General features: G+C 36.4%; 1 protein-coding gene across 1 annotated transcript in view; it reads left to right on the top strand.

The window, feature by feature from the left end:
- LOC107676383 (cadherin-23-like) overlaps positions 1-11,707 on the top strand; it is a 267,703-nt gene that overhangs the window by 209,641 nt on the left and 46,355 nt on the right. Inside the window, exons 22-27 of the mRNA XM_016470905.1 lie at positions 1,028-1,217; positions 2,821-2,966; positions 3,695-3,914; positions 3,995-4,147; positions 5,498-5,611; positions 7,200-7,348. Coding sequence (XP_016326391.1) covers positions 1,028-1,217; positions 2,821-2,966; positions 3,695-3,914; positions 3,995-4,147; positions 5,498-5,611; positions 7,200-7,348 — 972 coding nt within the window. The remainder of the gene's footprint in view (positions 1-1,027; positions 1,218-2,820; positions 2,967-3,694; positions 3,915-3,994; positions 4,148-5,497; positions 5,612-7,199; positions 7,349-11,707) is intronic.

Raw genomic sequence — 11,707 nt, 5'->3', positions numbered from 1 at the left:
GATGACATTCGTGTTCATATCATCATATAGTGAGACGGCAGAAGCTGAAAACACCGCGAGCGTCATCCGCGCTTTAGTATGTGTGTAGTAAACAAAACAGTGCGCCGCACCATCCGTCATTCATTTATTGTGGAAATCATGGCGCCTTATGCGTGATATCAAATGCTTCCGCAGATTTATAGTATTACTATAGCATTTCACCTGAGCATTGCAAATCACGCGTATGGCCATGATAACCGCTGAATGAATGTTGTAACATCGCGCAAGGTAAATAAGGGTGACATTTCTTTCTTTGACCCCAGAATTTTTAATGGTAGTGTATACAACATAAGAGACTATTTTCATGGAATCACAGTTTAAATTTCAGTCTGTTTCTCACACAGCTGAATGTGACTTCAGAATACTTTAAATACAGGTCATATGGAATACTTTTATTCTATGGTGCTTTTTATAAGTTATGAAGCTTGACAGCCCCTTGTCATTGGATATTTCCTTAAAAAAGAAAAGTGGACTTTATGCAATGCATCTCCTTGTTGCAGTGGTTTGAAAACTTTTCAAACTTTTCAGGGGAATCGGATAGAACACATTTTAACATTGCAACATCACATATATCGCCTTTAAAATTGTCTGTAAACATGCCTGAGTAAATGTGTGTGTGAAATGTCCCCCTCAGAGTTCAAATCAATTAGATAAACTTTACATTAGACCCATGCTGTACATCATCCGTTTAAACTCCCTTTAATCAATGGAGAACACAGTTGTCTGGTCCTTCCTGTTTTAATAATTAAAGACCTACAGATCCTTTGTTCTCTAATGAGCAATTAAGTGATTTTCAGTGCTTCTCCACCAGCACTGTGAATAATTGATTGGCTCTTTAAAAAAAACAGCCAGGGTTTTAGACAGTTATGCCCGGTGCATAAATCTCCCATCATGCTGTTCTGTAGGGAGAGGTTTGGTGTGATTTAATTTCTGCACCTCAGGACCCTGTTTTGTGCCTTAAGACTAATTTTTCTTTTTCTCTGCGCAGGTATTAGCGGTGGACCCTGATTATGGTGATAATGGGATGGTGGTCTACTCTATAAATCCAGGGAACCCCTTTTACACCATCAACCGCAACACCGGGAAGATCCGTACCAGTGGGGCGGTGCTGGACAGAGAGAGTCAGAACGCCCGCTCCGCACAGCTTATGAGGACCATCATTGTCTCTGCTACCGACCGTAAGCAACTCTCACCTGTCCCATAATGCCCCACTCTCTCTCTGAGGTCACAATAAAAATACTTTTACAGTCGCCAACTTTCAGTTTCTTTATTTCTGGACCGTCTAGCCTGTCTAGTCTGTGTTCAGAATATCATGCTAGCATAATGGTCTTACCAATTGCAGTATGCAAACTTTCTGTATTACATACACTACCGTTCAATAGTTTGAGGGTCAGTAAGACTTTTTTTTTAAATAAATTCATATTTTTATTCAGCAAGGTGTTATATTGCATTAAATGCGCTACATTTATCAAAAGTGACAGTAAATACATTTATAATGTTACAGAGATTCCATTTAGAATGATTGCTGGTTTTTTTAAACTTTCTATTCATCAAAGAATCCTGTTTTCAACATTGATAAGAAATGTTTCTTGAGCATCAAATCAGCATATTAGAATGATTTCCGAAAGGTCATGTGACACTAAACACTTAAGCAACTATGCAAAACAGCTATTTTAAAATGTAAAAATATTTCACGATATTACTGTTTTTACTGTATTTTTAGTCAAATAAATGCATAAGAGATTTAAGTAAAAACATTTAAAAAGTTTTACTGACTGCAAACTTTTGAACATCTGCCAAATATGTAGTAGATACTGTATATTGTATATGTACAATGTTGTATGCAGTGTGGTTGGCTTGACCTTTCACAAACTTTTAATTAACCAGAATTAATAATCTTTTTTTCTCATGATTTGATCAGACTTCCTAATTTTGATACATATTTAGAAATTCATATATTCCCAGATATCCAGATACTGAAACATATATCATCCCAATATTATAATAAATTAATTAATTAAATTAATGCATTTAGCAGACGCTTTTATCCAAAGCGACTAACAGTGCATTCAGGTTATACATTTTTTATCAGTATGTGATATTATATATTATATTATATTATATGTGATATTATATATCAAAGTATGTATTGTGTAAACTGTTTCTCATGGACCCTTTTCACAAGACGGTGAGGACGTGTTTAACGGTCATCAGCATCGTAAATCCTCTAAAGTTTTTCATATTTGTATTTTTTTTTTTAATGTATGTACATTTATAACACTATTCTTTGTATTATATCACCTTTGCATCAAATTACAAAAAAACTAATGCGAGGGTGTTTCTAATGCAGCATATTGAAAGTCATGAAAACACTATCGTGGAGTTTTTCTTTTGCTATTTGAGCAAATGGGAATGCAAAAAATATATTTGTTATACTCTCCCATTCACTGCTATTCAAGTTAACCCAACTATGACGACTTCCGCTGCTGAGAAACCCGGAAATGTGAAAAAGGTCCATTGAGTAATGCTTTATATTTCACTTACTCGTGGCTAATACTCCATTCCAAACACATCCTTTGTTTTGTCTGTCTTACCAAAATGTGTGCTTCTTCCTCAATTAGTCTGTTTTGAGCATTAGTCTGAGTTGTGTTTGACAATATAAACTGACATTTCAGTTTTAAGATTTTCTTCCCGCTCAGTGGCTCTAATGACTAGAGAAAACTCAAAGAAGTTGTGCAATAAAGTATATAAGTATTCTCTCTGTTGTGCTGCCCTCCTCAGTTGGGACGCCTCCACTGCGCTCTTCAGCCAGCGCTACAGTGTATGTGAACCTCCTGGACCTCAACGATAATGATCCTGCCTTTATCAACCTCCCATTTGTCGCTGAAGTACCAGAGGGGCTTCCCATTGGATCATCTGTGTTCAGGGTTAGCATTTGATTGGTTGAAGTCTCTACAAGGACCAGGAGTGCACTGATTAAATATTCAACAAGATCAGCTTTTCATTTAGTATGCAAGGGGACCTGGGTTCAAATTCTGATATTAAAATGTGTTTTTGAAATAAACCAAGCAAAACTGCTACTTAACTTGACAGCCAGAGATCTCCAGGCAATAACTTTATGGAAAGGAGTGGATTTTACATTTTGTCAATAACTCTCTTTGCAGGGGAAAGTCATCCTTTCAGCCTTACATAGATATTCATAAATCATAAATATTATTTTTATTATAAATCTTTGCTTACGTTTAGTTACATTACAGTTCAAAAGTTTGGGTCAGTGAGTTTTTTGGTCCCACTTTATATTAAGTGGCCCTAATACACCATTCAGTGGATGGTTACATATGTGTAGTTACACAAACATTACAGCTGTAGATACTATGTACCAATGTGTACTTACACTGTGGTTACATACTATGTACATATCTAGTTACTATGTAAGTACACAGGTATTAGGGCCACTTAATATAAAGTGGGACCAAAATATCTTATCAGTAAAAACTTTGGAACACTTTTTGCACTCAAAATCAACTTGGCATAAAAATCAGAGGAGTCTTGTACCACTTTTGGGGTCATCTTTGATTTAATGCCAACTTCTAGTGAAGTTCTTGTAATGAAACTGTCCTGTGCTCTGCTGCCCCCCGCTGGTTTCCTCCCTCAGGTGCAGGTGCAGGACCCTGATGAAGGTGAAAATGGTGCGGTAACCATGGCGCTTCAGATGGGGATGCCACGGCTGGACTTCAGGCTCAACACCACCACAGGGGTCCTGGTTTCCACCGCAGTGCTGGACCGCGAGCAGATCGGCCAGTATTATCTGAGGATTATTGCGTATGACGCAGACCAGTTTCCTCGAACTTCCACGAGTACTCTCACTATCACAGGTACATAGCAGGATCACTGCCCCACTGTGTTAAGATGCAAATGCTAAATCATCTTGATGTCTGTCACTCTTTCTGTGCAGTTTTGGACATGAATGATGAGACGCCAACCTTCTTCCCCAGCATGTATAACGTATCGTTGGATGAAAACGTGCCCCGTGACTATGTGGTGGTCAGACTGAACTGCACGGATAATGACGCGGGTCTTAACTCAGAGCTCAGCTATTTTATCACAGGTCAGAGTGCAGAAGGTCACAGATCAGAGGGTGCGAGTGAGTTTGTGCTGATGGAGCAACACTGTGGGATTTTGGTTGGGTCTGCTGTCAACAGATGTGAAGCTAAGGCTCTGTTCCAAAATCCAGTGAGCGGCCTACATACAGTAGACAGCATTTTAAGGAGAATTGTGATGCATTGTGATTTACACAAATAATATTTGTGTTGTGCTATATATTTTATGCTTATTAGAAGAGCACTACTTCATTATCTTTGCAAAAAGTATTTACTAATTTACTAAATAAAATTCACTAATTTACTAAATATTTGTGTGCTATGTATTTTGAGCTTATTAGAAATGTTTTACATTATTATCTTCACGAAAAGTATACTTAAATTGGTTAAAAATCACTATTTACCAAATGTTTGTGTGCTATGTATTATCTGCTTATTAGAAGAGCAACGTCATCTTCACAAAAGGAATTTAAGTATAGTTAAATTGGTTAAAAAATGACTACTTTACCAAATATGTGTGTGTGATTTGTATTTTATGTTTATTAGAAAATTACCATATAATTATCTTTACAAAAAGTATTTTAATATAGTTAAATTGGTTAAAATGTCACTAATTTAGTCAATATATGATTTTGCTACATATTTTATGCTTATTAGAAAAGTAATTATCTTCATGAAAAGTATTTTAATATAGTTAAATTTATTTATTTTTTAAAAACACTAATTTACCAAATATTTTTGTGTGCCATGTGTTATGCTTATTAGAAGATTACCACATCATTATTTTTGCAAAAAGTATTTAAGTTAAATCAATTAAAAAAGCGCTATTTTACACAATATTTGCGTGTGCTATGTATTTTAAGTTTATAAGAATCTTCATGAAAACTATTTAAATATAGCTGAATTGGTTAAAAATTCACTAATTTATTAAATAATTGCGTGTACTGTGTATTTGTACATCATTACCTCAAATTTAAAAATTAACAATTTTTACCAGATATATTATATAATATACGTATTTTATGCTCATTAGAAGAGTACCACATTATTATCTTTGCGAAAAGTATTTAGGTATAGTTAAATAGATTTCACTGTTTTGCCAAATATTTGTGTGTTGTGTATTTTATGCTCATTAGAACAGCACTACATCATTATCATAGCAACATGCTAATGCCAAACTCCATTGAAATCAATTGAGGAATGCTGTTTGTATGACAACACAATACTAGCACATTCAAAATCAGTCAGTTATGAGGTTCCATTATAGTTAGTATGACGTCTTTTGAGGCAGCACACAAGTGGTTTAGAACAGAGCTGAGATGTGTGATTTCTTAGTCTGTCTTTGTGTGTCCCTATAGCTGGGAACCAAGATGGAAAGTTTAGTGTGGGTTTCCGGACCGGAATAGTACGGACTGTGGTGGGTCTGGACCGCGAGACTCAGGCCTTGTACAGGCTAGTGATTGAAGCGATTGGTGAGTTTCATATAAAAGCAACTGGTTATGCATGTGTGCGTGCACATGTGGTATGATCTGCTGCAGCTTCCTGTCTAAATGACTTTGAGTTTAAAGCAAGTGTTGTGGTTTCCTGTTTGACTTGAGTGCATTTAGAAATACTGCAGCTGTTCTAATACCTGTTTAATGAGTTTCAACTAAAATATGCTGGCCACTTTTTTCAATACAAGTATTATGTCAAATACATCATTATTCTTATCTGATTATAAATGATAATTATGATGAAATGAAATTAAATGAAATGCATGTTTTGGAAGACCGGAACACATGACTCTGGGAATATTTACTTTTTACAATGATTCAAGCACAAAGACTCTTCCAAGTCATTTTACATACAAACATGTATTTTTAACATTTTTAACATAATGAGTAGTTTAGTCATGAAACTCTAGATGGCACAGGCTGATGGGTTGTTAAAAAAAAAAAATACTGAGAAAATAGCCTTTAAAGTTGTCCAAATGAAGTTCTTAGCAATGCATATTACTAATCAAAAATTAAGTTTTGATATATTTACGGTAGAAAATTTACAAAATATCTTCATGGAACATGATCTTTATTTCATATCCTAATGATTTTTGGCATAAAAGAAAAATCTATAATTTTGACTCATACAATGTATTTCTGGCTATTGCTACAAATATACCCCAGCGACTTAAGACTGGTTTTGTGGTCCAGGGTCACATATATTAATTTTAGCTAATTATTTTACTTTATCTTATTGTTTTAGTTCTCTGTCTTAACACATTTTACACCAATACCAGTGAATTTGGTAAGCCAAAGCTGTCAAGGCTTGTCTTCTGTGGGTCTTTTGTATGTGGCTCAGGCCAGTTTTAGCACAGTCAGATGGTATGCTGTTGCTTGGTACAACTAATGTTTATTTAAAGATGACTAGTACTACCATGTAGGACCAGTGAAGATATGAGTCATAAAGACTGTATTGTGGCAGTGTTTTTATGTTGCTATCAGGGTTCCCATCATGCAAAACCTATAAATATCAGGTATAATATAAATTAAAATGCATATAATATAAATTAGAAAAATAAAATATAATTATATCATTTTGTTTTAAGTATACTAAAACATTCCAGCTAGGATACCAGCTTTTCTTGAGTCTAATCTATGTAAAATAATTTTTTAAAATCCAGTAACACTTTAGATTAGGGAACACTATTCACGATTAACTAGTTGCTTATTAACATGCATATTCCTAGCATATTATCTGTACTTCTAAAGCACATATTAATGCCTTATTCAGCATTACCATATTCTAGACCCCTTAACTCTACCCAATACCTAAACATGACTACTACAACAACTTCCTTACTTACTATCAATAAGTTTATTGAGGGGAAACTCTTTAATAGTTTAATAGTGAATATGTGTTCCCTAATATAAAGTGTTACCAAAAATCCTTATCCAATCATCCTGAACAACTGGAAACGTTGTAGAAATTCATTGGTCAAGCTTGATCTTTGAACTGTATTTTATTTGTACTGCGAGTAGGATTTCCTAACTGTATTGGCCAGACTGTTGATGGTTTTCTCCATAGATAATGGTCCAGCGGGAAGTCGGAGGACAGGAACAGCTACAGTATATGTGGAGGTGCTGGATGTCAATGACAACAGGCCTATATTCCTCCAGAACAGCTATGAGACCAGCATCCTGGAGAACATACCCAGAGGAACTAGTATATTACAGGTACACATGCTCATATTCACAATTCACTCTGATATATAAAAAGAATGCTCATGGATATATATATAAATACTTTTTATTCCAATAAACAACAGCAGAACTATCACAATACTGGTATTATGAAGTAGCACATGAGGGTGTATGATTGTTACATTGTGTTTGTCTGTAACAATGGTAGCATTATCATGTTTTCAGTGGTTTTCTGTGATGTCATGTTCCGCTGTACTGGAAAACGATGACAATCTCTAGGCTGGCAACAAATGCCATAATAGGGTAACCATGACGACGCTTTAAAAGTTCTAGAAAGCCAGCAGAATCATTTCAGATGACTAAATAAAGGGTGTTTTCATTTTCAAAGGGCTTTTAACCTCTTTCCATATGTTGAAGTTGATATTGAACTGTTATTGAAGTTAGTTTGGGGAATATTCCATCTTTAATATGCAAAGCTTTGTTTTAGTTTGCATGAGTTTGCTGTTGCGGAGTAAACCAGAGTCACAGTGGCACAACAACAGTTATTTGAAAAAAGTAAAATGTAATTTGGACACTTAAAGCACACTTAAAAAACACTAAAAGTCACAAGTACAGTATTTTAAGATGGCACAAACACACTTTCCCAGCAAAACATTTGACAAAAAGAAGTTTTAAATGATAAAACAATAGATATACTGTTCAAAATAAAGATGTTATGGCTGTCAAACACAGTGTTGGGTGTAATACATTACTAAGTAATAAATTACTCTAATTACTTTTCCTTGAAAAAGTAAAGTAAGGGATTACTGTTAATTTTCTGTAATATAATTACAGTTACTTCCTATGTAATTGCATTAAATACTGTATAGACTATAGAACAATTTTATATTAATCAATAGTAGATTAATTTAGTACATTCATCTAATTAAACTGTTGAAAATGTAATTTGTAGCTAGTACTTAATTACTTTTTTAGAGCAACTTACCCAACACTGGTCAAATCAGTAGAATAAGCCAGTAGTTAATGTGAGCACCAGTTCTACCACAGTTTGTCTATGAATGCTAAGTGGTTTGCTGTTTTGGTTTCTAATGCTGTGACATTCAGGCATTTTTAAGTGGGCTTTAAGTGTACAAATACTCTTGGGGCTACATACGTGCAAATGAATCAGAATTTCCTCTAAATAAATAGAAATGTTGTTAATGCCCAGTCAGAATGGCCACCATTACTCAGAAAGCACCTGATCTTTGCTCATCCAGGTCATGTCTGTTAGTCTCCACAGCAATGTGATGTAGGCAATGTCCAGCTGTTTATAGAGTTGCGGCCACCGAATGGTTGGATTGTTGAGTCACGTCTTGTTTTGTTTGGTGTGAATGGTGAATGAAATGAGTTGGCTTGTCTCTGTCAGTGCTGATAGCTGAGGTCACAGTTTCTGTTCTCATGTTTGCAGTGATTGTGTATGTATGTGCACTTATAGACACACTCCAGATGTGAATACTGTTTCCATAAAGTTTTAATACACACATGGAGAGTGTTATCTGTTAGCATGGATTATACATGAATAACATGGTTTCTGGCTGTTTTAGATTCTGAAGCAGCATCCAGTGTTATTTTAGAAATATATATATATATATATAAGTAAGCTTCACATGCATCCTTCATGGAAGAGGTACAGTAATCCCAGAATGCAATGCATTGAGCTCAGTGACAATGGCAGACAAATTGATAGAAATGCCAATTCTAAATACATTTCATTCAATACATGGAATTACAGATGAAATTGTCAGTTTAAATTCGATGAAATCGTTTTTATTTCATATTTGCTTGCTATGCATTTTTGTGCTTATTAGAGAATCACATCACAAGCTTAGCAACAAGCTGACAACTCTTTTGAAATCAATTTGGAGTCAAGTTTCCTGTGGCGTACATAGTTGTTGCCTATGAAATGCACTTTAAATCAATCATCTTCTAATCACTTAGAAGGCTGCTGCCTATGTAGATACTAAATAGCAAGACAGCTCACTAGGTGATGCAACAGAGCTTATATCTCGGTGGAATACTGCAGCAGAGCCGGTATAGTAATATATGTGTGGGAGTCGTTTGTCTTTGACCCTGCGGGCGACATCGACCCTGATTGCTTCCTGCTCTGGGCTACGTATGGCTGAATGGGTCTTCTGAAGGCCGGTGTGGAGGAAAATGACTGCCTCATCGAGCCCAAACGCTTCCAGAGCTTCAGCTGGGGCTCGCTGGACAGAGTCTGGCCACACGAGAAACCGTCTGCTGGGCCGCAGTCCCCATCCACACCCCAGAACCCTCCTGACGGGCAGCCCACCGCTAGAAAGGTCACAAAGCCCCCGAATAGAACGAAGAGACACACGATGATTGTGATGGTCATGAGGGGATGGTGAAGATCCAGAGGTGGAGACGTCGGGGAGACCGGAAGTGAGAGATTAGAGAGGGACAGATTGAAGGAAACATCCATGTCAGCCTGGATCTGTAGAGATGCAAAACAGGAAGAGTTAAATCTGGGTTAAGTGGAGCGTGTTTATAGTAGAGATGTAGGTGTTTTTGTGATCCTCTGGGTTCAAGCTTGTGCAAAAGTGTGAATGTGTGCTTGAGCAAGATGCATGCAAGATACCAGGATGTGGTTGACAGGTGTGTGTGTGTGTGTGCATGCTTAAAAAGAAAAAAATCTCTTTAATATCTCAGTTGTTTCTCTTAGAAGAGATTGAGAGTACAGGGACACTTTATTTTGAACCAAAGGCCTAAAACATCTACGCAAGTATGTGAGCGCAAGCGCTACGATCTTATATGTGTCATAGTGGTCCAAAATGTGTCGTAATCCAAATTATTATGCAATTCAAGTATGCGTTTCATTCTCACAAGGGGAATCTTTTTTTTTGGCCAAAAAAAAAGACCTTAGTATCAATACTGTATAGCGTCAGGATTTGTAGGAGTAACACCAAATGAAACAGGTCATGAAGTCTCCTGAGCAGTGACAGAGCAACATCTGAGCACATTTTCCTCTAGGTACAGAGCAGTGGTTTGTGGTGGTGGGATTGCACACCTACACACACCTTATCATCATCACCATCTAGCAGCTCTACACATGCTGCTCCGAGCGCTCCTCTGCAAGACTATCAGAATGACTGAGCGATTTCTCTAAAGAAATGTCAAGAAAGGTCAAAGTATAGTGGATTTATATTGCACTATATTGATTACAGATTAGCGAGAGTCTCTTACTCGCTCTCTTTCTCTAACACACACACACCCACCCACCCACACACACACACACACAGACTCTAAGGTCAGGAAAATCTACACAAGTGCATAAACACAAGCACTTCTAGCATGCATTGTTGTGTTTGGAAATGTGCCATACAGCAATTCATAGAGCAACACAAATGCATAGCATTCTCACTTCTCAACATCATCTTTTACCCTCATTTTGCTTTTGCAGATCAACTATTGTAATGGCTGAGTTACAGATGGAGGAGAATCTGTCTGAACTGCAGAAAGTTATCTCAATTTCCAGTCAAAATATTTAACAATCCTTAATACATAATAAATTTACTTGAGAAACAGACCTGCATAAGATATTAAGGCTTGCCTTCAGCGAAAGTGTCTTTAATATGAGCTTTTTTTGAGTGTGTGTGTGTGTGTCTTGCACTGGCAAAATTTCAAAATAAGTGAAAAAATAAGGCAAAAATGCAATTGCATTTTGTCTCACACTCTTATTAATATAATATAAGGCATATACATTTATCTTGTTTTAAGGTCTTTTAAAGGTTTTTTTTTGGAAAAAGACTAATTAAACACTAAGAAGTCATTTTTTCTCAGTGTATGCAAGTTAGAGTTAAACATACTATCACTATCACAGTAGCAGTGGTTGTCCAGTCTTGATCCTGGAGGGCCACAGTCCCACAGAGTTTAGTTCCAACCCCATTTAAATGTCTGAATCAGCTAATCAAGGTCTTCAGGATCACTAGAATCTTCCAGGCAAGTATGTTTGGGGCAGGTTGGAGCTGAACTCTGCAGGACATTGACCCTCCAGGAGCAGGATGTGCTCCTTACATGTTAATTATGTACAAACAGGTAAATGCATTTATGCATCTGTTTTTTTGTACTACTTATGTCGAGAACAGTATGTTTCTGGTCTACACCACTCCCATAAAAACACATTTGAAATGGCATTTGACATTAAAAATGTTAGTGCCCCACTAAGTGAGCAGTCAGATGAGAAATGTGGTCAGTTGGTTTTATTTTTTATTTTTTTGAAAGCTAATTTGGGTCTGTTAAAATAACTCTCAATCCATCTGAAACACACACGCGCACACACACACACACACACACACACACACACACACACACACACACACACACACAGACAGTGTA

Source organism: Sinocyclocheilus anshuiensis, unplaced genomic scaffold (genome assembly GCF_001515605.1).
Source record: "Sinocyclocheilus anshuiensis isolate Anshui unplaced genomic scaffold, SAMN03320099.WGS_v1.1 scaffold961, whole genome shotgun sequence".
Taxonomy (NCBI): Eukaryota; Metazoa; Chordata; class Actinopteri; order Cypriniformes; family Cyprinidae; genus Sinocyclocheilus; species Sinocyclocheilus anshuiensis.
This window is presented reverse-complemented; position numbering and strand designations above follow the sequence as displayed.